The following is a 25,423-nucleotide window of genomic DNA, read 5'->3' as shown; positions in this document are numbered from 1 at the left end:
ATGTTTATTCATTTATTTTTGAGAAAGAGAAAAAGTAGGGGAGGGGCAGAGAGAAAGGGAGAGAATCCCAAGCACGTGGGGCTCGAACTCAAGAACTGTTGAGATCATGACCTGAGCCTAAATCAAGAGTCAGATGCTTGACCGACTGAGCCACCCAGGCGCCCCCAAAGCTCAGGCTCTTTACCCTTAACCATGGCAAAGTAATTCCACCTTTACGCACCCATGTTCTGCACAGCTTTCCTCCCTCTGGCCTGAAGGGCACAGGTGTACAGAGGAGATGCAGAGGTTGGGAGGCAGGCAAGGGTACCTCCTCTTGCTGCTCAGGCCTCCAGGTGAATAGTGCTTTGGAAGAAGCAGCCTGCTTGCTTTGTTGTTCCCCTCCTGCCATGCACAGATACTGCTTCCTGTGGTCCCTCCCTGTCCATGGACATGTAGGGGTTTTGCGGTGTGGGTGGGGGGTTTGGGGGAACAGGGCCAATGATGTCTTTAGCTCAAGGCCAGATTCTCTGCCTTGACACCTGGAGGGTGCCACCAGCTGGCAGATCTTGTGGCCACAAGGCCACATGAACAGGGCCTCAGCATTTCAAAGTTGCCCTTTCCTCTGATACTGACACCAAATGGCCCAAGCCTCCATCCCACACACTCCACAGAACCCAGCAACTTTCCCAAGATTTCATGTAGATGGCTTAGAGGTTTTTTAAAAAATCCAGCTCAGAGCCTTTGCCTTTAAACCAGAGCATCGTAATTAATATTAATGTGGGTCTAAATAATTTTGTGCTTTGTTTATTCTTCCTGGTCTATGTTTATTTTTCTCTCCTTTATCATTTTTTTTTCTACTTGTTTGGAGGTTAAATGCTGTTTCTTTTAGTTTAGGGGTTTCCCTCTTTCTCGAGGTTTCTCAAGATGCCCAGGCTGATTTAAATCTGCCATACCCTCTCACTAAAATTCTTGCTCCCATTAATTCTTCACTGTGCTCACTTCTTGCCTCTTGTTTGCTGTTGTCTTTCCCCCTTCTTTTATTTTAAATTAATTTATTTATTTTGTGAGAGAGAACACAAACAGGGGAGGGTCAGAGAGAGAGAGAGAGAGAGAGAGAGAGAGAGAATTCCAAGCAGGCTCCACACTGTCAGCACAGAGCCTGATGTGGGGCTTGAACCCACAAATTGCGAGATCATGACCTGAGCCAAAACCAAGAGTCCATGCTTAACTGACTGAGCCACCCCGGTGCCCCTCCCCCTTGTCTTGATACATTCACCACAAAGGGTGCAACAACCTTTTACCTAACCCTGTAGGTAACACAGGGTTGGGGGGTGTTTCATGTTGCTGAACTTCTTAGAGCCCTTTGGCCATGAGAACCCTCTCCCTGCCCATGTCCCTTCTTAGGTCCTTGCTAGTCATTATGTTGGGTCCCCTTTAACTCCAGGTCTTCTCTCCCAGAGCTCCACCTCCAGGCCCTCACCATCCTGGACCAACCTACCTACCCTCCCACTGTGACTATCCCTACCTTGCCCAGTTTTTCTCCCTGGACGTCTTGTTACCTGAACTCATGGTTAGCTCTGCTTGTTTGTTAACTGTCTCTTTCCCAGTAAGTTCCACAAGGGTGTCCTGCTCACCACCATGCCCCCAGGGTCTGAGGCTGGGCCTGGCACACAGCAGTGCAGACAACAAGGAGTGAGTATCTGTTGAACAAATGGGTGAATGCCGGCAGCAGAGTCCTCAGTGGGAACATCCACCTATCAATCCCAGTGCAGCTGCAGCTGGTGCAATGAGCAGGAAGAGAGGTCTCCTGAGATCCCACCTCTCCCCCAGGTGCCCACCCTTTGCATCCCAAAGACCCCCACCCGCATCCTTAGCTGAAAAACTGGACTCAGGGGAGCAGGCAGAGTAACGTACTAACGTTTTTAATACAGTCTGATCAGATCAATTCACAGCACCAGGTCACCCTGGGCCTGCTCACACGTGACACAGCCGAGGTACACAACAATGTCCCCACCTGCCAGCTCTCCTGCCTTCCTGGCTACCAACAACACTGAAACCCACTACTTCCCTGACCAGACTGGCATTTTTAAAATTTTGCATAAAACTATTTCTTCCATAGACTTCAAACAATCAACTAGCCAAGTTAATTATGGTACATCTAAACAAAGTTTAATACTAACCCTAACGTGTGACTGCGGTTTACAAAGAGCTCTGTATCACCTGGGATAGCTTTCAGTAGCAATTCACTACAACTGGTCCTAAAAAATAACAATAATAATAATAATTAGAGAATTAAAACCCAACAGCAAGTTGAATAGTTAAAATCACATAAGAACTGGAATTTGGGGTGGGGGTGTCCTCAATAGCCCAGCTTGTCCTAGTAGCAAAATGCTAGTCTCTAGGTAGGGCTCAGAAAGGTCTGAGGCCCTCCAAGTCAAGGGTCAAGCTCAGGGGCTCTCAGAGGGCACTCACCCCATGGTCCATGGGATGCTGTAGGCTTCCAGCTTTCTTGAAAATAGTTGGGCATCAGCACTGTGTAAGTGGGTGGAGACCCTGATGTGGTTTCTCTTAAGGGATATGAGAAGGGGGAGGGGACCCAAATCACTGAGGTCCCTGAATGCCGTCACGTGTCGGTTTGGGATTGGGATCACTAAGAATTGAGCACCAGGAATTCCAGCTTCCACCCATTAGAGAAACCGGGACTGGTGTGGCCTTGGAGGCCTATGTAGTGTTTTCTGCCCTTGTCCCATACCAGGTCTTGCAGATATTTCTGCAGAGTATCAGATGAGAATCTATTTCTAAAGACCACTGAAGGGATGGGTGGTGGAGAGGGAGCGGGTGGGGTGACAGGGTGGGGGGAAGGGGGAGTTAAAAACGAATAAAAATCTCTCAGCTACAGAACCCAAAGACATTACTTCCCTCCGCATTCACAGCATTTCTCAGCGGTCCCCGGTGGCCATTTCCGTGGGGACACAGCATCTGCCTCACTTCCCTTCAGGCCCCATGGGCTGCTGGTCAACCTCAGGATCTACTAAAGATGATGCAAACGCTGACTGAACAATCTGAAACCCAAAGGACTCGAGGAGAGACATGTTCTGCTGGGGAGAAAAAGGTGAGCCGAGGGCAGGGCCCAGGTCCCCCAGGGGGCCTCCAAGCGCCCGGACATGCACCTTCTGGATGTGTTTGTTCAAGTAGGACTTGGAGCGGAAGAAGCTCCCGCATTCAGGGCAGGGGTACTTCTTCTCCCCGTCAGACTCCATTTTGTTTTTGGGGACTGCCATGTCGCAGGAGAAGGAGCCATTGGTGCTCTGTTTCTCAGGCGTCTTCAGGTCACTGGCGTCCGAGAGGTCACCGTAGGAGTCAGAGCTCTCAATCGGATCCTGATGTGAGCATTTCTGGCCTTCTAGGAGAAAACAAAACACACAGGAGAGATGAGGCCAGGCTTTGGAGATGCCCCCTCCTGGAGGGGTCGGGAAAGGCCAGCTCATAGGCCTGTGGAGGGCAGCGGATGGCCAGCCACTGCCCTGGCAGAACCCACGGAGGTTCAGCTGGTCAGTCTGGGAGCCTGGTGTGCCTATGGGCGTGAGACAGCAGGGCCCTGGGGCTGCCAGCCTCCCTCGCCGCGGACTCTTCATGCAGGTGCACGTGTATCGCTCACCACCATCTCAGCCTGCTTCAAGGAAGAGGGTACGGAGAAGGGGCCTCCACTGCTTCCACCCAGAACAACTCAAAGACCCCCAGTTCCTAGGCACTTTGCTGGCTGCCCCTGGGGGTAAGATGGCTGTTCTGATGATGCTGAACAGGTATATCAATGGCCTCACCTCCACACCAGACTAGCTGCACCCTAACAAGGCAGAACCAAAGCCGTGAGGTCCTCAACCCGGCAGACCCCACTGATGGCTGAGACAGAAGCCAATCCTTTTCCCAATGCTGCAAACACAAGCCCTGCCCTTATTGCCTTCCTTCTGCCAAAACCCATCCAGGGCCCAGCGGCCAAAGCATAGAGATTAAAAAGTAACTTTGAACAACTCGGTCAGCTGACTGTCCCCACACAGGGCTCAGGACAAGCTGGGCCTCAAGACAATCCTCATTGCTCTGCCTTGCCCTGCCCACACTGCAGTCCACCAATCAGAAGCTTCCTGCCTGAGTTCAGAGAGCCATGCCGGGAAGGGAGGTCTGTGATGGGAGCGTGGAGCATGCCATCTCTGCCATCTCTGCCATCTCTGCCGTCTGCCAAGCCCCTGGCATCATCCCCAAGGCAACAACTAGAAATACCACAGAACAACCTGAATCAACACGTGAAGGTGGGCCCTAGGGAGCTCTCTGCAGACCAACTCCAAGTCAGAGGCAGTCACATATCTCATTTATCGCCATGCATTTCACAAACACAGCCAGAGGCCCGCCAGAAAGGGCCGCTCACAGCAACCAATCACCCCTATCAAGGAGGAAGCCAGCCCTTGGCTCCCCCTTGCCCACAGGGTCAAAGAAAAAGAAAGCATTCAGCCGCAGCTCCACACCATCCTTAAAGGGCCACAGGCAATGGACAGGCCCAGAGTGACTCATCATGCAGGACTTGCTTCCAGCCTTGGGCCCGGGGCATCCCTGCAGGGCTCCAGACAGTGGGGGCTGGCCAGGAGCAAGGGAGGAAGGCTGGGGAAGAGGAGGCGGGGGCTGGATCTTGGCAGTGCCCTAAAAGCCTCACTCACTGCCCTGGAGTGAGATACCCACTTGTGACTTTTGTCCTGGAGGCCACTGCCACTCAGATCTCAGAGCCTCCTTGAGGCAGCCAGCAAGCCGGCAGCCTTCCCGCCTCCCCACGCCCGGCCCAGCGCCCCCACAACACAGTCTGCGCAGAGAAGCAAAGTGCAGAGCAAGGGGTCGCTTGCCTTTGTTGCCATAGGTCCTGGCGCAGTGGAACGCTGCTCCCCCATTCGGGATGGGCTCCTGGTGCCTGGAGACCTGGGGAAGGGGAACACCGTGGTGGGTTTTAACATGGACCTTTAAGTAGGAGGCAGAGGAGAAACCTAAACAAGACAAAAGGAGATGAGATCCCGCGGCCAGCACAGAGGTACCTCTCTGCTTCCCCCACGCCTCTCCTCTGGCCGCTTTGGCTAGCATTCCCAGGTCAGCTGCACCTAGAAGGGGCCCCCTTGTTGGTTCAAAAACGGTTGCAACCACAGGAGCCACCTGGCTCAGGACGGGTGGCACTGTCCTCGAATCGGCTTCTCTGCAGAGCCCACTCTGCAAGGCTGAGGTGTAAGACCCAGGCTGGCTGCCTGGAGGGATGGCCTGAGATCCTGCTCCTGCCAGGGCCAGAGGCCAAATGCCCCTCGGCTTGCTTGGTGCCTCAGTAATGAGCGGTTGGAGAAGATGTCCCACAGCCCCAGGTCAGCTGCAGAGACCCTGGCTAGAAATGTAGTCAGAAAAGCAATGAGGCTCAATGGCAGCCACAGGACTCCAGCCAGCAGAACGCCTGCTTAACACTTGTAAAGGCAAACTGCACAACAAACCAGATGGAGGCAAGATGAAATCCCAAAGGAATGCCTCCAGGAGTTCCCTTCCTTCTAACTAGCAGGACATGTTCTATTTTGCTAACTTTCTCACTTTCCAAATAACTGGATTTAGTAATTCTTCAGACCTTCTGAGGAACAACAAAAATAGCAAGTTACATTAAAGAGGCTCAGTCAGCTCTTATTCATGGTCATCTTTTTGGTTTGGGTTTGGAGCATCCATCAGGTTCACTTAAGGAAGAAAAAGAGATAATCTTTGCCTTCATTTTGGAGGACGGGCAATCCAGCCATCTTGAAAACTGCAGCAGCCAAACCCAGATGTTCTGGTCAGTTCGAGCCATACGATAGCTCACGATGGGAAGCGTAGATCTTGGGCCAACTTCCACACCAGCCACAAGTCTGAGGACATGAAACCAGGTGGGCCAGTCAAAGGAAATTGACTTGGGTTTTGCAGGAAGTTGTGTCATCAAACTCCACAGTGGTCAAGGATCAGGACGCGCTTTCAGCAGGAACCGAAGCATTTTAGCATAAGGTCCACCTGGTGTCTAGTGCCCTTTAATCTACTCCAGATCTGGTTGACACATTCTCAAGTGCTTTTATTCCCCTTTAAAATTACAGTTATAGGATAACAGTGGGATCCACTCTGAACATGTCAGAGGCTGCAGGGTACTGTGTAATGTCTGCACAAGTCTGATTTGGCATGGCCTTTCAAATGCTGCTGGAACAGTTTATTAGGTTCACTTTTAGCAAGTGATAATGGTGTGCCAGGGCCCAGCACGTTGCATGCTTTATTCTATAGAATTCCACCAGTCACCCTATGAGCTGGGAATTATGAGTATACCTATTTCATAGATGAAAAACAAGAGGGTTGGTAAGGTTAAGTGACTTGTGGTCACATGTACAGCTACTAGATGGCAGAGCCCGGACTCCAACCCCAGGACCATGTGCTACCGTGTGGTCCTTAACCACTGAGCAGACTCTTTAGTAGGCCCTGGCCGCAGAAACATCCCTTGGATTTCGGTGGTAGGTTTCATTTATCACCATTTACCCTTATGTATTTCCGCCATATTGGTGGGTTAGAATGGAAGCAGCCAGTAGACAGGAGCTGACCTGTGAAAATCTTTAACACACACTCCCCTGACAGTAGCAGTTGGTGGTTTCGGAGGAAAGGGGCACTGAGTGACTTTTCCTTTCTTTCCTGATACAGCTACTCTATAGACCCCTGGTCCAGTTTCTGGAGTCCTGCCCTGCCTAGTAGAGCCAAGTCATCCTGTGCCATGACGAAGTAGTCTGCCTGGGGCCAACCACGGGGGACAGACTGGCTTAAGAGGGTCCCATATAAACATTCTTATGAGGGAGGCTGCAGTCAGGAATGAGTAGACAAGGCTAACAGGAAAGAGGACCTTAGCCCTGCCCCCTGGGATTGGTACTGTGGCCCCTGGCAACCAGCATAAGATATCAGGCATTTCCAAGAACATCACAACTCCATTTTAGAAGGGATTTGTTTTGTTTTTGATTTTTAATTCCCGTGGAGCCTCGGAAGTGGTGTGAAGCCCTCTCCATGATATAGCAGAGCAGGCCCACTGAGATTAAAGGGACGGGAAAGGAGGAAAGGAGCACCGGGAATTATTATATTTACTCCTTGTGGAAAGAACTACACCAGGGGAACACAGCAAATGCTCAATGAAAATCTGCTATGTTTTCCTGAAAAACAGTCTGAGAAACACATGGCTAGGTCCTCTTAACTTTACCCCAGCTGCAGACTGTACTATCTATAGCAAAACCACATGGCAGGGTAGTAGGAGTGGATCCACAGCTGCCATTTAAAGCCCAGAATTTAAACACAGAGCAACTCAGCAGCCAAGTGTTGGGATAAAACGGAAGCTGAGTTTCGGAGAACACATCTTTGAAGCCAGAAACGTTTAGTGGGAATTCTGAACTCACCTGCCCATTCACCACTGATTAACCAAGAACCAGAGAGGCAGTTTGATCCAGGCACTAGAATGATGTCAAGACAGTGAGCACACATGTGACTTCACTACAACCAACAAGCTAGCCTCCCCCGCACTCCAGAGATGAAGAGTTCACAGCCAAAGACTGCTGCTCCTCCACGGCATTTTCTTGCTTGGTGCGCTGCAATTTGCACTCCAGAAGCAATCTCCTTTCATAAATTCCACTTACACAGAGGGGTCAGGGACTGCTTTCTTCTTGTCCAAACCCTGCTGGGACCATGCCCAACAGAGCTGTGCTGGAGGGAGGCACTAAGTAGGTGTGTATCAGCTCAGTCCAGGGGAATGGCAGGCTGGCTGTGTCCATTACTGGCACCGGTGACAACTTGTGTGCTCACCTCTGACTGGGGAGAAGGCTTCCTCCCCTTTAAGCAATGATGTTGGAGTTCAAATGCTGTCTCTGTCAAAGGCAAGTTTCCAATAAGCTATCCCTCTTTCTCATACCAGTACGTGTGCATATACACAAAGACCTTGCTACAGAAACTTTTAAAAAATGGGGCGCCTGGGTGGCGCAGTCGGTTAAGCGTCCGACTTCAGCCAGGTCACGATCTCACGGTCTGTGAGTTCGAGCCCCACATCAGGCTCTGGGCTGATGGCTCAGGGCCTGGAGCCTGTTTCCGATTCTGTGTCTCCCTCTCTCTCTGCCCCTCCCCCGTTCATGCTCTGTCTCTCTCTGTCCCAAAAATAAATAAACGTTGAAAAAAAAAAAAAAAGAAACTTTTTAAAAAGAAGAAAATCATGGTGAATCTACCAGGTCCTTCTCTCCTTCCCACTATTCAGCTCAACTCATTTCCTCAATTTGAAAATGAAGAAACAAGCTTTTTCTAGCATCAAAACTCCTTCCACTGCAAATAATCCTCCTCTACAGATGGTATGACCCACATCCTGGTATGTCTCTAGGACAAAGACAATGTCACCTATTTCAAATGCGGGGCTAGAGCAGCCAGGTTGCCTGCCTCCCTTCTTATTCTTCATGGGCAAGAGTCATTTGTGTGGCAAAGACTGGCGGATCTATAGGTAGTTAAGTTGACTGCCTGAGATTGAAGGGTGTCAGAGGGTACCTGATCCAACCTCGACCATCTGACCATCTGGCTGACATCAGCCTTTGCTTGAACCCTTGTGGACATAAGCACATTCATTTATTTGTGCTCCTCTTCCTATATCGCAGCCTTGGTGGTGGGCAGGGAGAAGAATGACCCAGAGTTTTCTGCATTCTGATTTCAGGTCTCGATGTCTTTGGTATCCTTATCCTCTTCCTGGACAAACTACATTCCTCTTCCTTTTTCTTTTTCTTTCCTCAGGAGTCGTCTTCTATTTCTGCCAATGAACGAGTCCTGAGATAGAATCCCGCTCCTTCACTTCTTATAAAGACCAAAATTGTTTTCTCTTCCTCCTGTATGCATAGGAGGGTGGGACCAGAGTCCTCTTCGTCTTGTTGGAGGGATGGGGCTTCCCATTCTGACTCTGAGACCCAGAGCTGTTTAGCCTATGATCCAGATCTAGTCTTGGCTTTTCTGAGCAAAGGTGGGCTCTGGTTTGACTCTTCCAGCTCCCCCAGTCCAGTCACGTGGTCTGTGGCTGCTGCCCAAGTCCTGATGTACGCCAGTTGTTGGCTTTGCCACATCAGCTGTCTCCTAACTGGGTCGACTTTCCCTGCTGTTCCCTGCTGCTCTCAGCTCTTCTTTCTTCCTGAGCTGGGCCCCCAGGGGCCGTGGCCCTGGGTCTCCCGTTCAGTTCTTGCCCGACTTGGCAATCTGAGCTAGGCTTTGAGTTTCATCGTTAACATCCTTCTCTGCTCTCACTGTTTTCCACCCTCTGGTCTCTGACCTCAGTTCTCAGATGGAGAACCTCAGGCTTGAAAACTTGACCAAACGCCTGCTGACGGCATGTTGCAGGTTTAGTTATTTGTAAGGAGCCGGTCAGGGGACAGGGGGAATTCTGTCAGAAAGCCAGGTTAGGATGAAGCAAGATAAGAAACCAGCTTTTTCTAGAGCTGGGGCAGCCACAGTTAAGATGGTCAGCCACAGCCTGATAACTCCCTGCACGCACAACCCCATTGCCCACCCCCCAGGGGAAGCTCCTGCCAGAAAGGGTTCAACTGACGTGTCAGAAAGTAGGACAGACGCTTAAGCAACTTTTATTTCCACCTCTCCACTTTCACAGCAGATTTCCTGGTGGTACAAACATCTATATCCAGTGGCCTTCAAGGCAAACCCCAGGTGTGCAATCCCAGGGAGGGACCCAGCTCCAGGGCACCAAGAACACCCAGCTACTCAGCAGTCTCCCTCCACCAACGACCTCAGGGCATATGGAGACAGCAGAAGCACCCGAAGATTCCAGCCAAGGACTGCAGGGGTGCCTGGTCCAAACCAGAGTGTCAGTGAGCTGTGTCTTTCCTAACACTGTTACAAAGCGCAAGGATGGGACCTCCCAAGGATGCAGGTCCTTGTGGGGAGTTCAGAGATCTTTCACCTACCTTGTCTCCTGGGATCATCACAACAACCCTACGAGGTAGGCAAGGCAGGGTGTTCTTAACCCCATTTAAGTGATGAGAAAACAGGCTCAGAAAGGGGAAGGGAGAGCTCAAAGTCACAGAGTAGGGCAAGGTAGGAGGGGCGTGGACTAAACCCTCAGTCCAACTCCAGTTCAGTACTCAATCCACTAAGCCATACCCAAGACTTCCAGAGGCATTGGGACAAGAGAGTCCCAGGAGAAAGGACTTCCCAGCAAGGTCCCCACCTGGCCAAAGCAAGCACACCGTGCAGAAGCATCTTCATGCCCACCACAGACGGCTGCCCCAACCTTCGGCACAGATACGGCGCAAGCCTCCTCCACTGACACTGTGCTTGCATGACACAAACCTTAGCCCTCCAACCACCAACAAGCCCTGGCGGAAGCTCAGGGGCAGGCCAGACTTCATCCAACACAACACTGGGGCCACAGAACCAGACTCCACCTAGGCCCACCTCGGCCTCAAGCACACTGTCCTGCTCAGAGCACCGTCTACGTTCCTGTCTCATCCAGGCCACAGTCACCTGGGTTTGGGCTCTTTCCTGACCATTTGTGTTAGAAACTTTCTGCCCCTTGTCCATCTCCAGACTCAACCTCCTTCCTTGGTTGCTGAATTTCACATGCCAGTGAAATCAGCCAGCCAAAGCTCTCAAGCAGGACCCTCTTTTTCCCCCACTTCTTGGGGCTTAATGACCTTCCCACCAACCTCAGTAGTTCAGTGGTGTCTACGAAATGTATCCATCCTGCCATCTGCCCAGCACATGTGTTATGAGCCCAGACTTGGAAACAGTACTCTCTCCTTCCGTTCCCACTTGCTGATCTCCTGGGAACTCCTATCCCAAGCACCCCAAGTCTGGGAAGGAAGAGGTGGCAAATAGCCGCCTGGGCAACGAAGGTGTTTATCGTTCAGTGGGAAGGGAGGGCCAGCCGTGCAAGGAGTGGAGTCTGAGGCAAGGTGATCAGGACACCCCTGGCCTCCCACACAAGCTCAGGCCCATCCCCTGGAAATGAGGAAACAGCAGGGAGATTACCTCGATTACAAATACTGCAGAAGTTGCTGGGCCCCTCACTGTGCTTCTTCAGGTGGTCTGCCATGTACGCTGCCCGCAAGTACTTCCCACACACCTGACAAGGCACCTTGTCTTCATGACAAGCCAGGTGGGAGCGCAGACGGTCTCGAGTGGCAAAAGAAGCATTGCAGGTCTGAGGGCAGAAAGGAAAATGAGATGAGGTGAAAACTAGCATCACATTCCTGACTTCCCACCAAGCACACCAGGAAACAAAAACGGTTTCTGGCCAACACATAGACTCCCTGTAATAAAGAGAGCTTTACATGTGGCTCATGCTTTCTCCCCAGAATGGCAAGTAAGCTGCTCTTATTTTCCATGATGCCTCCTCATGAGACACCTGAGTTGGAATTATTGGTTCCAGATGGCTACCGCATGTCCAGAGCCTGGCACATTAAGTTCCACACTCCTTTACAGAATAAAGAAAGATGAGGCATTTGTTCATTCTTAAACATGAAGAACTGACTTTAGTTGCACTGACTATAAGTGAATTTACAGCAGTAAACTGGCATGTGAACAGACCAGTCTTCCTGTTCTCCATCCTGAGTTTTCTCTACTTGCTTTATGCAAAGAATTCAATTTATCCACTTTATTCAAACGTGACATTAGTCTTGGCCATGGGGAAATGGAAAGGAAAGGCAGGACAAAGCACAGAGATTACTCCTTATAATACTCTTGCAGGCTTGTATTGAGAAAGCAGCCCATAAAATGATAGTCGACTCTGCTAACGTGAGAATTGAGCAGAGAGAAGGAAGGCTGCATGATTCAGAAGCATTTGTGGGACATGAAGCTGGGGAAAAGCTGGTAATGACAAGAATGATACCACCCCACATTGATAGAGCATGCATTCTGTGCCAGGCAGGCACCACGATTAGCCTTTCCAAGACACTGATCTCCTGCAATCCAGCCTTACAGCAGCCCTCCAAAGCAGGCCATGTTATCACCCTCCAGAGGAGGATAGCCATAGAAAGCTGTGGTGTGAGCACCAACTCCTAGCAAGACCCTGAGCGGATGACCCAGAAGCTGACGGTCAGCACCAGCATCCTGGGAGGCAGCCCCAGGTCCCCAGGCATTTCCTGTACCCGAGGGTCTGACTCAGTCTCAGTCCCTGACCTCTCCCCACCAAGAGCCTTTCCTCATATGGGGTTCACCCAGTTACCCCAGCCTTGGAGGTCACAGAATGTCAGGGAAGTCCTTGGGAGAGTTATAGTCTGGTGACTTTCAAGCTGTTTTGGTTCCATGGAGATGTTTTAGAGGTTCATGTCAAGTCTGACTCCTTTTCTATGTGTGTGTGTTTACTATTTTAGAACCCCAAGAGAAAGCAACATTCACCTTTAAGTGCATTACAGAGTGACCATTAACCCACTAAAGACCCGCCACCCCATTAACTCTCTAGAGTGGAGCTGCTCCTGCCGTCTCTGTTTAACAGAAGCATAGCCTGAGATCCCGAGACCTCAAGGTAAATGTCTGAACCCCATCACCTCAGGTACAAACGTTTATCTCCTTACTGTGTAATCAAAGGAAGACACCAATGTATTCGATATCGTGGAGGCTAAAGACACCTCTGTTCCTACTCCAGTCCCAAACGTCTGTGCACATCAGGACAGGCCTTACCATTCTCGGTCATTAGCTTTTAAGTAAATGTTAACACATTTGAACAGAACACCTTATGCTAATGAGATACCACCTGTAACTGTTTTATGCCTTGAGTTTATTCATTTGACAAATGAGGAAGCTGAGTGTGGAGAGCGATTTCCCTGAAGTACAGGACTCTACTACTAGAGGAAACAGCAGTCAAAACACTGCCACTGCCAGGCCAGTCCCCTACCCGTCCTTTCTTCCCAGCTTCCCTGAGGTATCCCTCCCTTCCCCACTTTACAGCTGGCCAGACAGAGGCCCTGAGGGGATATAGGACTGCTGGAATAGGAACTAGCCCCTGAGCCTGTGCCCCTCCCATTTCCAGACTTGGCACCCATAGCTTTTGGAAAGTGAAAGTTACTGATATTTTCTAACGCAGTGTGTGGGGTGGCCAGGACTCCCCTGAAAGGGAGAGGTGACAGAATTTGTGCAGACAAACTCGAGCACTCAGGTGACTCAGGAAGCATGATGGGTGCTTGGTCTCAAGGCCACAAGTGGGCCCCACCTCAGGGACCTCATGATCCAGTCGTAGGTGACAGTGGAGAGAAAATTCCATCTTCCACCCAGCCCACCGGCCTATAAACCAGAGCAGGGGCTGCGAAAAACACCCCCAGGAGAGAGGGGTGCACCTGCCTTTTTATCTGGGGATAGAGCCAGCTTTGCCAACCAGTGACTTGAGGACTGGCTCCCCAAAAACGAGAGGCAGTGTGGTCTACGCCTTAGAACTCAAAGGAACCAAAGATGGACCAGGTGTAAGAAAGTGCGGTGAAAGACACATTCAGAATTCCATCTTCCGCGGTCCCTGGGAAAAGCGCCACTAGAGAGATGTGAAAGCGATGCCTTGTTTCTCTTGCCAACCTCCTTTCGGGGTCTGTCCTTTAAGGCATTGCTTGTCACACTGTGCTACCTAAAGATAATGGACAGCCAAACCTCAATTATCCACAAATACATTATCCATTTGAGGGATTAGCTAGGCAAAATTAAAATCCCAGACCAAGTAGATTTTCCCCGCCCCCCCTCCTCCATTGATTATCTCTCAAGGAATGAAAGCTAACTTTGGCCTGAGCAAACATAATTAGGAATAGAAATCTGCTGCTGGGGGGGGGGGGGGGGGGGGAGAAAGCACAAACACAACAAAAACTTTCACTGTATTACAAAGCCAAGCTGAAGTGATTGTTGGCTTCTCTGTGCCAGAATTGACCCTTCATGGCTCAAGTCTCCAAGGTTTTCGGGGGGAATTGTCAAAGTGTACAAGCCTGAGTCTAGGCCTGCCCGAAGTTCAGACAACACACAACATAGAGAGTCTGGGCACAGGACACAAAAGAGTGGCCAAAGGGGAGACAGATCCCAAAGAAAGGGACACCTAGAATCTCTATACTGGGGCCACTCAGGAGAAAGACATTTCCCATCCTAGAGACAGGGAGAAGACAGAGGGTCCCTGATGGGACAAGAGCGAGCCAGCATAGCATGCTCTGATCACCACTGATGTTTGGAATGGCCGCACCTTGCCCACGGCCCTGTGCACAGGCAGCCTATTGTTAGGAGCACACCTGCCAGGTCCTGGCCCAGGCACCCTGAGCTTGGGCCACCTCTGGTCATCACCACTCAACAGAGTCCTAGTCATGCTCCCTTCACTCCCCCGACAGTTTCTCCCCATCCCAGAATTCCTAAAGCTTTTCTTCCCAGGGGTTGAGCAGCTCAGGAATGGGGCCCAAATGGTATCAGGGACACTTAGTGCACATCCAACCTTTGGTGGCCTTTGAAGTCTGGCAGCCTGGGGGTAGGGATGGAGGCATGGTCTTAAGCAGTCTTTTTTATAGCCCTGGAAAAGTCTAAGGGCAATAAATGGAGGCCTAGTGCCATTGTCCTCACTGGCCCCCTTCTTGGGGGTGCCAGCTCCCTTGTTCCCACTTCAATTCATTCCTTCTCTAATGAGCTATCCTCCAGCCCAAACCACCCCAACTTGCCCCTGAGAAGTGGGGCCACTGGAAGCAATGGGAGAGGTTTTGAGTTGCTCTGGTCTCTCGGCTTCAGGCCAAACTCCACATGGAGATAATGCCAAAGCCCCACTGCACCATTAAGCCAGCAATGCCTGAGGCATCTGAGCCAGTTAAGAGAGATTTGTGTGTCACTGCCAAGCCTGAGGCTTCATGTCCCAACATTCAAATGGCCTTTTCATGCAAGCTGTGGCATCAGTTTCTGTAACTGGCCCCTTCTGTCATCTATGGCATCAGGAGAGGTGGAGAGGTATACCCCGCGCCCAGCTCTTGCCCAGGGAACCAACTCCCAGAGAGCCCATCTCTTCACCTCTGACGCTTTCAGAATACACACGATGCAAAACAGATGCCCCTGCTGTTAAACCAAGTCCGGGCACAGCAGCTGGCCGGCCCAGAGCATGAAAGCCACCATGTCTTCACCTGCTGGGTCACCATGAGGGGCATTCTGGCTAAGGGGCTGGAGGTGGGGCCAGCGGGTCTGTAAGAGTGTGTGTTGGAGGGGCAGGGCAGGAGCGGGCTTGTACGTACACCAAGGGACAATGATGTCAGTGTTATGACAGAGACCAAGGACAAAACACACAAAGCCTCAAATGTTAGAATGAAAACTTTTATCATCACTCCTGTTATCCCCGCGGAGGCTGCGGGGGCTAAAGGGCACACCACTGGGATCTGAGGGGGGAGGTGTCTACATCTGCTTTCTCAGCCCCCAAAGCCATATACTGGGGTGACCCAATATAAAGCTACTGGTTAGTCTAGTTCCTGAGCAGACCTGCTAGTAAACCTCAAAAACACAAAAGTCTAACTCACTAGCCAGAAATGAAAGCAGGACCTGTTGTGAGTGGGAAGGGAAGAGGGCAGCACAAGTTGACCCACTTGGAATTGGTCCATTCTCCTCTGGAGGGGGATTCACCCCTAGAGTAGGGGAGAGGGGCAGCCAAGCCCCATTCTAGAAACCCCACACCTTAGGGGAGGCCATTGTAGGGGAGGGGAAACACCTAAACCAGTGATTCAGTTATTGGGAAAGCACCAGACTCTAAAATCACCCCAGCAAGGACAGGCAGGCACTCAGCAGTGCCATCTGTTAAAGGGGGAGAAAAAGGCAAGAGAACCCAGAAAGAAACCTGGAGGCTATGAGGGAGATCCAAAAAGGAGCTCCTTACTACCCCTGGGGTCCCTGAGCTGGGAAAGACTCCAAGTCACACAAGGAGGAGCTGGGCATCATGGGCAGGAATCACTGTGCTGGGCTCTCTGAAAAGCAAGGGTCTCAGAGCAACCGCCATTCCCGTTCCCCTCCAGAGAAAACCCTCTCTGGGGAGGCCGAGGCTAGCCTACAGGCCACTGAGTAAAGGCCCGGCTGCCCTCTGAGGCAGTCCAGCCCTGCCTCAGATATCCTGGCGGGGCTGGGCAGAAGAGAGCGCTGCTGGAGTGTGCTGGGCCCAGGTTTTCAAGGGCTGGGAATGATTTTTTTAGAGAAAGGGAAAAGGCGGTGTCAGGAACCGAATGGGACGACCTCCACAAAGCAGGCTGGGCAAAGTCCCATGATGGCAGGTCGCTAGGAAGAGATTCCAGGGGCGGCAGGCCGCTGCTGCTCCCAACCCACACCTGGAAAAAGGGCAGAGAGTGCAGGTTACCCCCCCAGGCCACCGGGCACGCCCCCACTGCCCTCTGGGCTCCTCCTACTCTGCCAGGCTGCTCAGCACACTACCTGGGAGAGTCAGAATGTGCTCCGTGATTAGAGAATCAGAGACAGAGAGAAGGCAGCGAGGCACAGACGGATCCCAGCATGCCCACCCTGCGTCCTTGTCCTTGGGGGAGGCTACCTGGCTGGCTGTGAACACCGACCACACCTGGCCCCTGGGGGCTCACTGCCCTACCTACAGTACATCCATTCCTCCCTGCAGGTCCCCCTGAACCCTCCCCTCCCTCCTTGCCACCAACAGGATAAGAGAAACAGGTTATCCTACCAGAGGCTGTAAAACAAGCACCCACCACTCTGTCTCCCCCTCAGATGGCAGGAACTTGGCACGGGAGGGGAGATAGCCAAGAAGACACAGGCATTTTCCATCCACACAGGATTGCTCAGTGGCCAGGAGAGGAAATTCCATTTTCTGGTCACACAGGGCCCCCAGATATTGTTGAAGCAGACAAACCAAGGGTAAGAATCTTGCCCAGCCTTCCCTACCTACTGCTACACAAAGAGCTCACAAGGAGGAAACCACCCTCCTCTCTAAGTCCTCAGAAGCCCTAGCTGATGGCACATGTGGTTCAGAATGAGTTAAACAGGTGCCAGCACTCAGAGAATGAGACCATCCACTCTCATCCTCCTTCGCTGTCATTCTTACTGCCACCCCTTGTGCCCTAAGCTCAGGGGACCCAGAAGGTCAGGGTGCCTGGCAGACAAGGGGTAAGAGCTGTTAGCTGAACCACCAGGAGCTCCTTACAAACCCTGCCCTCGCCATGGTAGCCCCTGCAAACTGCTGGGAACCAGAAGCAGGCCCAATGGGGAGCCAGTGTCCCCAGGATGACACTTGCACAATGTGACCCACCATTCAAGGAGCTGGCAAATGCCAGGAGAGGAAAGCCAAGCAAAAGAGTGAAGACAGAGGCAGGGTGGGAACCAGGACCCAGCAACCAGGAAGGAGGGGACATTAGCAGTTGGGGAGGGGAGAGGGGGCCAGGGGGAAGAACAAAGGATGAAAGCAGATGGAGGGTGGGGAGGGACAGAGGGGGAGGTGTGCAAAGCGGTGGTGGTCAGTCAGCCGGCCCAGCATACACATCAGCTGGCTTGTGGCTGGGCTGTGAGAAACAGCAGCATTCTCTTTCAGCCCATCTCTGCCCTGGCCCGACCCCTACCTGACACTTGTGAGGCCGCTCAGAAGTGTGCACCTGCTTGATATGTCCATTCAAGTGATCAGGCCTGGAAAAGAGAACCAAGACGAGACTTTAAAACAAGACCTCAAAAGACAGGACTACAAACTTGGCCAGACCCCCCCGCCCCCTGCACACACCCCGTTGGAGAGGACTCTCTCTTCCCCATCCTAGCGTGACAAAGACAAAGTCACCACCCAGCTCCACAGGCCCAGGGCCTCTCTGCCCCGGTTTTCTCTAAAGGGGGAAGGGAAGTGAGTGTCTCTGACCTTGCCTACCCCCCCAACCCCCCCACCACCAGAAGCTCAAATGATTTCGAAGACCCGAGGAGGTGGCTTTAGAATGGGACAAGGCTGCCTTACTGAGGCCTTTCTGGGAGGGGGTATGTGTGATTCATTGTCCAGACTAAAGCCCCTTAGAAACTCAGTATTCCCCTCCCCCAGCCTCTCCCACCAGGACAGCCAATGAATGCCACCCGGATGGAATTCAGTCCCCAGAGGCCAAGGGATAGAGCCTTAAGTCCCCAGCTGGGCTGGTAAACCAGATGCCCGCTGGAGCAGGTGGGCAGGGGCTGCCTGACCGGTAAGACTGGTTTCTGGTTGGGGCCCCTCCAAGGGAGTTCTCCTTCTGTAGGTTCACACAGACACAAGTCCTAAGTATCCAGGCAAGTTAAAACCGGCCTTTTATTCTGAATATTCTCTAAAGATGAAAAACAAAATAGCCCTCTGCTCCCAGACAAGTCCTTAGTTTCCTATCAGGCTCACTAAAAAGTGAATCTAAAAGGACATCTTGATCCCCTCCTCTCTGTCCTGAAAACATAAAGATGATCTGTGGGTTCAGTTAGGCTCTGGAGCTACCAGATCAGAGGAGATCAAAGATTTTGGTGCTAGGAGACTCTGGGTGCAGAACTCTGTGCCCCATGATCCCAGGAGGCTGAGAAGGGCGAAGCTTGAGTGTGCCCATCCAGGATCGCCAGTGCTCTGTTGGGGGAGGGATTTGGTGGCAGGGAGCATAAGAGTCCCAGATGCACTTGTTTCAGCCCCTCCCTGGGCAGCCATTCAAGCAGGGAAAGTCGGTGGAGGAAAAGCCTCCCGCCCCCAGAGGGGGCCCCACGCCTGGTGCCGGAAACACAAAGGGAGCCTGGGGAGAAGAATGGTGAGGCCCAGTGGCTGTGGCCAGAGGAATCCAGCCCCTTCCCACAAGGCCCAAAGGAAGACAGACAGTAGGGCACGCCTAGTGCCAGAGAACTTCCCTGAGGGAAGAGAAAGCAGCTCCCGACCACAAAACTAGGGCCATTAAAATACCCTCTGCTGTCTCCAAACCTGATGTGGCCCTAGAGGGTCAAGTGACTCCCACCAATCCCACACCCCCTGATCTTAGCAAGAAACTGTCCCATGAGCCAGAAACAGGGCAGGTCATGAGGAGGGACGCTATTCCTCACCTGGAGAAGCCTTTCCCACAGCTCTGGCAGATGTAGGGCTTGCCCACCGACCCATCATGGGACCGCACATGGTAGGACATACGATCTTTTCTCTTGAACCGCAGCCCACACACTGGACAGGAATAGGGCTTCTCCCCCGAGTGGGAAAGCTTGTGCCGATTGAGATGGTACACGTCTCGGAAGATCTTGCCGCAGATCTCACATGCCACCTGCTTCCTGGTCCGGCTCCTCTTTCGGGGGCCATCGGGGTCCTCAGAGATGGGTAGCCCATTCTCACCCAGCCTCGGAGGAGGAAGGTCGATATAGCCCAGCTGGAGGCTGGTGACACCATGCTGGGCCTCATGCTGCCGGAGCCGGTTGGCATCAGTGAACACCTTCCCACACAGGCCACATGGAAGGATGCCTGCCTCCCTCAGGCCCCCTGGGGACCCAAACATTGAGTCCAGCAAGTTGGCCTTCCTTGGGCGGCCCCGGCCTCGCTTGCCAGTCAGGGGAGGGGCACTGGATGCCACATTGGGGAATGGGGAAGTCAGCAGTTGGGGGGACAGGGGTCCAGCCACCATGGGCAAGCGGTCCACCCCAGGTAACACAGGCAGAGAGGCTTGGCTGGCAATGGCTGCACCAGCAGCCCGGGCTGCCTCCTCCTCGGGCTGCATGCTACCTGCGATGCCATTGCTGTTGGCTGCCAAGGCTGCCCCATTGGTCATGTCCAAAGGGAAGCCCAAGTCCGAGGTCCCAGGGGGCCGAAAGAGCATGATGTCTGCCCGGGCAGGGGGCACCAGGATCTGCACATTAGACTGTTTGATGACTTCCTGGCAGATCTCAATGACCGACCTCATCAGTAGGAACTTGGCAGCCGTCATGAGCTCGGGGAAGCTCTCCAGGCGAACAACGATGCGGGAAGTGTAGGCGAAGTCCAGGATGTCCCCAAACACCTTGGAGCTGATGGTGTGCATCTCCAGCTCCCGGCTGCCCCCAGCCCCGCCGCCTGGAGCCGCCGCTGCGCCCCCCACGTCAGCGGGACCCCCGTCTGCAGCTCCGCCGTCGCCCAACTGGGCGCTGAACACCGACTCAAAGTACTCGCTGCAGGCGGCCAGCACGGCGCGGTGCGCTGGGAAGCTCTCGTCGCCCACCCGCAGGAGCACGTCGCAGAAGCGCCCGCCGTTTTTGCGCTGCTGGTTGAGGTTGTGCAGCATCTCCGTGCTGTGCCTGCTCACCTGGTAGGTGTAGCAGCCCGATGGGCCGCAGGAAGCGTCGTTCACCCGCTCCATGGCCGCCGCCCCCTCCCCACAAACCCGGCCGCGGCACTTGCCCGCCCCCCTCCCTTCCCCTAGGCAGTAAGAAACGGGGCGCAGTCGACGTATCTACACTCCCCACACGTGCCGGCCCCGGGCTCTGTAGTCTCGCAGGTGCCCCGAGCGCACACGCCCCCTGCCCAGATCGTACTGTCTAGACGGCAGGCCGCACCACCTCCCACATAGCTGCCCCCACCGATTGCGCGCTCCTCTCTCCTCTCCGCCCGCCCGCCTCCCTTCTTGGTCTACCTCCGGGGGGGTACGCGAGCAAAGAGGTGCGCCCCTCCTGGAAACGCGCCTGCCACCTCCCCTCCCGCCCGCCAGGCGGCGCCGGCGCGCAGCCAAAATGGGCGCGCGCGCGCGGGGAGGAGGCGGAGGGGTCTGCCGCGCAGGCGTGCGCGCGCGCGCCGCGGCTTTTCCCGGGCCCGCTGGGGGCGCGCGCTGCGTCCCCTGCAAAGCGCGAGCCGGGGCGGGGGCGCCGGAGCGGAGGAAACAAAAGGCGAAGGCGGCGGCGGCGGGGCGCGCACAGGGGCGGCAGCGCGGGCTTGGTCCCGGAGCCTGGCGGGCGGTAGCAACGGCGAACGCTGGAGCGAGCAGGCGGCGGCGGCGTCAGGATGGGCCCTTCCCCGGGCCGGGCGAAGGCGGCGGCGGAGCGGCGGCGCTGCGGCCCCGGCCTCCGTGTGTTCGGAGCGGAGGAAAGATGGCAGCGGCTGCACTTCCTCTTGCACTTTCACCCCTGGGGGGAGGAGAAGGAGGGGGCGATACCAACAACACCCCCCCTCTCGCTTGCAGGGAGGAAAAAAAAAGAAACGGCGAGCTCGGCGTGGGGGGCCCCCGGCGCCCCCGGCCCTGCACGTGCGCACCCGGATCTCTGGCCCGGGCCGCCCTGCGCTGCAAACTTTCCACTTTCTTTGTGCCGAGCGCCCCCCCCTCACCCAGCCGAGGATGCACGTCCCCCCTTCCCTATTTATACACCCCCCCCCGCAGCTCCGCTCCCCCCGCTTCCTGCCCCCCCTCCCCATTCCCCAGCTCCGCCAATGCTGGCGCAGACTGAGCCCCCGTCCGGCCCCCGCCTCCTCACCCCGCCCGCGGGGCCGGGGGCTGCAGTCTCAGCCCCCCCGGACCAATGCAAACGAAGCGCCAAGCCAGCAAACCAGCTCCCACTGTCCCTCCCTCCCCGCCGAGAGTGGCGGCGAGCGGACGGGAGGGAGGGGGTGAGGGACCGAGGGGTGCAGATCGGGGCGCCCCAGCCTGTGGTGTGCACCCGTAAATGGAGCGGGCGTCGGTTACCCTTCGGAGCCCCACTTTGATGAGCGAAACCCCAGAAGTCGCCGGCGACCGCCTCCCTGCTCCCGACCCCAGAGAGGGCCCGGGGTCCTGGCTGGGGGCAGGCCGAACCTCCGGAGCTGCTTCTGCACCCCGCTCACTGACCGAGCCCAAGGGGCTGCGTGCCTGGGAGAGCTGGGGAGATGAGGCCATCGTCCAGCCTTTCCCCCAAACACCACACGCCGAGCTTTGTGCCCCTGGGAGCGGGAAGTCACTAGCTCAGGGAAGCGACAACATAGAGTCAAGGGCGGTGGACAGGAGCAGGGGGCTCCGCGCACCCCGGCACCCCCCAGGGAACTGGGGTTACTGGAGGGTCCGGGGAGCGCCGTAAAGCCTCCTTGGGCCGATAGCATCCCCAGTGCCCGCAGCCCAGAGAGTCGACGAGCGCTCAAGCCACGGGCCCCGCCGGCAAGACAGGGCGCTTTGTCCCCGGCGGGCCCGGGGATGCTGCCGTGCGCGGGTTGGATACGGAGGTTCGCCTGCCCGGGAAGCGCTGGCGACCGCCGCCGGGCAGCGGTGCTTGGAGTTCGGAGCTGCAGGCACCGCGTGTGCGGGAGGGAAGTTCCCACAGTTGCAAAGAGGGAGCAAAGTATGTGTTCCAAACTTTCCACGGTTCCAAACTGAGCGCTTCCATTAAGAGAAGCGGTGTGAGGGGAAAAGCATTCTGGGTATTAGCATGCAAATGAACGGTCCCGGCTTCCAACTCCGCTCGGGATTCCCACCGCCGCGCGCCTGGATTTCGCTGAGCCACGCGCGCCCTGGGGGGCTTCCAGGCGAGGCGCCTTGGGGAGACCCGAGTTCGAATTCGAGACCTCGGCTTTCAGGTTGTGTGTTCTGGTGTCACTTGGCTGCTCTGAAGCCTCAGAGTCAGTTTCCTAGTATGTATAACCGGGACAGCAGCACCTGTCTCATGAAGTGATGAGGATTCAAAAGGTCACGTCTACACAGCACGCAATTCTGTGGTGGGTCTCTCTTCTCCCTCACCTCTGCCCTTCCTAGGGCGTAGTAGGTGCTAAACGCCTGTTGGAGAGAATACATGAAGCTTGGAGGCTTGAGGAAAGTTCCCTGTCCCAGGAGTTACGCAATCTAAGTTCTAAACCCAAACTGGTTGTGTCCCCTCAGGCTAGTATTTTATCCTCTCTGAGCCATAGCTCAGAGTTCTTGGGCGGACCCCAGGATCCACAATATTTGTGTTCAAAAGTGTGTGCAGGGAGCAGCCACAAAGAGGAAAGAGATCTGGTTATTGAGTGCTTACGGTGTATACACATGTCATCTCTCTAAGGTACATGTAGATAGATACATTCTCCCGCGGAAGCAACAGGGAAATGAGTGACTCACCCAAGGTCACACAGATCCAGCCAGTTAACCTGAGTGTGCCCTTTCCATACCAGTGCCTCATGATCTAGGAACTGGCTCTCCAGTGCCTTGCTTAGAAGACCATTCTGTGACTGGCTTCATCCCAGAGGGTTTGCCCAGTGAAGATGGATTCACAGAGTGCGCTCAGGATGGACCCTCATCCACAGTGCAGTGAGGGTAACAGAAGATGCATCAGCCCCATTGCAGATAGGAAGCCTGAGGTTCAGGGAGCTTGAGTGACTGGCCCAGGATCCCACCATGGAGAAATGGCCAGAGACAGATCAGATCTCAGTTCTGGCTCCAGCTGCATGTCACCTAGGCAGTAGAATTGTTATGGGAGCACAGAGACTGTGATGATCTCTCAAATTAATCTCTAACTCGACCTTCGTTTTTGCCTATCTCTTTTAGGCTCCCTCCCAGGATTCCATTCTGTACTTCAGGCTACAAGGTGTGCTTAGAGGACATACTTTTTTTTTTTTTTTTTTTGTAATTGAGGTGAAATTTACACAACAAAATCTACCCATTTTAAAGTGTGTAATTCAGTAGCACACATGATATTCAGTGTCCTACAACAATACCTCTATGAAGTTCCAAAACATTTTCATCACTCCAAGAGAAAATTCTGTACCCATTAGGCAGTCACTTCCAGCCCCTTTCAACCAGCAAGCTGCATTATGTCTCTATGGGTTTACCTGTTGTAAGTATTTAATATAAATGGAATCACACAATGTTTGATCTTTTGAACTGGGCTTTTTTTCACTTAGCATAATGTTTTTGAGGTTCATCCATGCTGTAGCATAAATCAGTACTTCATAATTTTTTATGGCTAAATTCCATTGTAGGGATATACTATCTTTATCCATTCATCCATTTATGGTCTTTTGGCGATTGTGAATAGTATTGCTATGAACATTCATGTACAAATACTTGTTTTAGTTCCAATTTTCAATTCTCTTGGATATATACCTACCAATGGAAGTGCTGGGACATAAGATAATTCTACGTTTAACTTTTTGAGAAACCAAACTGTGTTCCACTGCTGTGGTACCGTTTTACATTCTTACCACACACATATGTTTATAAGTAATTTTACAGTTGGTCAAGCTTCCCATTTTATAAATGAACATGTTGAGGCTCAGACAGGTTAATCTCTCCAAGGTCACACAGCAGGGTCCAGACTAGAACCAAACTTTCCTGAGTCTCTAACCTTTCACCCACCAAGAGCCTCCCACCCTCTCAAAGGCCCAAACTACCATCCCGAGCATTCATTGATATATTTGACAAACCTGTCCAGTGAAGAACTAAGTTAACCGTATTTATGAAGCTCTTTCTCTTCTCTCAACAGTTATGAAAGAGCCCACCACCATGTTCCCAATTTCCAGGCTGCACCTTGAAAAGATGCAGACCTTGCAATCCCTGCATCTGCCTCCTGCTGCTGGCCTGGCGGCCTCTCTTCTGTTGCCATGGAAACCACGCACCTCGGTTTTGGCAGTGCACCAGCTGGACAGGGAACTGAGAGCATCCTTGTCTCCCAGGCTAAGTGGAGCTGTCAAGGTTATTCGCTCACTAAGTCTGTATTTATTGAGCACCTACTAAGCACTAGGTTTTGGGGTTCTTTGTTTTAGACACTAGGGATATAGTTGTGGACAAGCTAGACCATGGATGGTGCTACCAAGGAGCTCACAGCCTCGGGGAGGAGACAGAACACAAAGAAATAAAAAAGGCTTTTTCTGGCTCCTTTCCCCAGTTCTTCAAATTCTCCCATTTTTTTCAAGCCCTGCTCAAATCCCATTTCCCCTGGGGCATCCTCCTCACAAGCTCAGATCCAAGTGATAGCTTCTCTCAGCTCTCACAGCGCTTTTTTTTTTTCTGATTGCAAGTGATATGTGCATTGCAGAAAATGTAGAAAAGACATGAAAACACAAAGAAAAATAAAGATCTCCTGAAATCTTACCACCAAGAGGTAAGCATTTCCTTCTGGTCTTTTCCCCTTTCTACATGTGTATAATATTTTTCGGGTTTATTTGTTGTTGTTGTTGTTGTTTTTTAACAGAACTGGGTCCTATTTTAGTTATTGCTTTATAATCTTGTCTCATAATAACATATTTTCTTCCCAGCACATTTTGAAGTTCCCCAAGGGCATGGACAGGGCATTGATAATAACAGAGAACATTTGTTGAACGCAAACTGTGCCAGCCACGGTACTGAGTGCATTACTTAGTGTACCCTCTGTAATTCTCAAAACACCCTTATGAGGTGTCTGCTCTGGGATTCTCATTTTACAAATGAAGAAACTCAGGACTTGGCCAGGTAAAGAAAGGAAAGTGATGACCAAAAGCATGCATGAGACAGAGTGGTCCCTGGACCTTGATTTGCTCCTAGGGACTTCCTCATGAACCCCAGCTGCCAGTCTTTGTTGAATGATT

At 53.0% G+C, this 25,423-nt stretch overlaps 1 protein-coding gene across 5 annotated transcripts; it reads right to left on the bottom strand.

Annotated features, from left to right (window-relative positions):
- Nucleotides 1-1,885: 1,885 nt before the first annotated feature.
- PATZ1 (POZ/BTB and AT hook containing zinc finger 1) lies at nucleotides 1,886-21,189 on the bottom strand. Of its 5 annotated transcripts, none has more exons than XM_043559213.1 (5): nucleotides 19,021-21,182; nucleotides 17,565-17,628; nucleotides 11,041-11,212; nucleotides 4,866-5,003; nucleotides 1,886-3,379 (listed from the first exon to the last, which is right to left on the bottom strand). In XM_043559213.1, exons 1-5 carry the CDS (start codon nucleotides 20,289-20,291, stop codon nucleotides 2,964-2,966), a joined length of 2,061 nt encoding a protein of 686 aa, XP_043415148.1. In that variant the 5' UTR covers nucleotides 20,292-21,182; the 3' UTR covers nucleotides 1,886-2,963. The 5 variants fall into 5 exon arrangements, with proteins under 5 accessions (XP_043415148.1, XP_043415147.1, XP_043415150.1 ...); XM_043559212.1 differs by having other exon boundaries at nucleotides 1,886-3,382; nucleotides 19,021-21,181; XM_043559215.1 differs by having other exon boundaries at nucleotides 1,886-3,382; nucleotides 4,866-4,938; nucleotides 19,021-21,181.
- Between the last annotated feature and the right edge of the window lie 4,234 nt (nucleotides 21,190-25,423).

Source organism: Prionailurus bengalensis, chromosome D3, assembly GCF_016509475.1.
Source record: "Prionailurus bengalensis isolate Pbe53 chromosome D3, Fcat_Pben_1.1_paternal_pri, whole genome shotgun sequence".
Classification (NCBI taxonomy): Eukaryota; Metazoa; Chordata; class Mammalia; order Carnivora; family Felidae; genus Prionailurus; species Prionailurus bengalensis.
This window is presented reverse-complemented; position numbering and strand designations above follow the sequence as displayed.

Bases quoted from the DNA above. Each gene is read 5' to 3' on its own strand.
- PATZ1 (XM_043559212.1), bottom strand. From the start codon at position 20,291: ATGGAGCGGGTGAACGACGCTTCCTGCGGCCCATCGGGCTGCTACACC. The intron at 17,629-19,020 runs GTGAGGAATAGC...TCTCTTTTCCAG, and splicing joins TGTGGGAAAGGCTTCTCCAG to GCCTGATCACTTGAATGGAC. The intron at 11,213-17,564 runs GTAGGGGTCGGG...TTCTGCCCTCAG, and splicing joins AGCGGCCTCACAAGTGTCAG to ACCTGCAATGCTTCTTTTGC.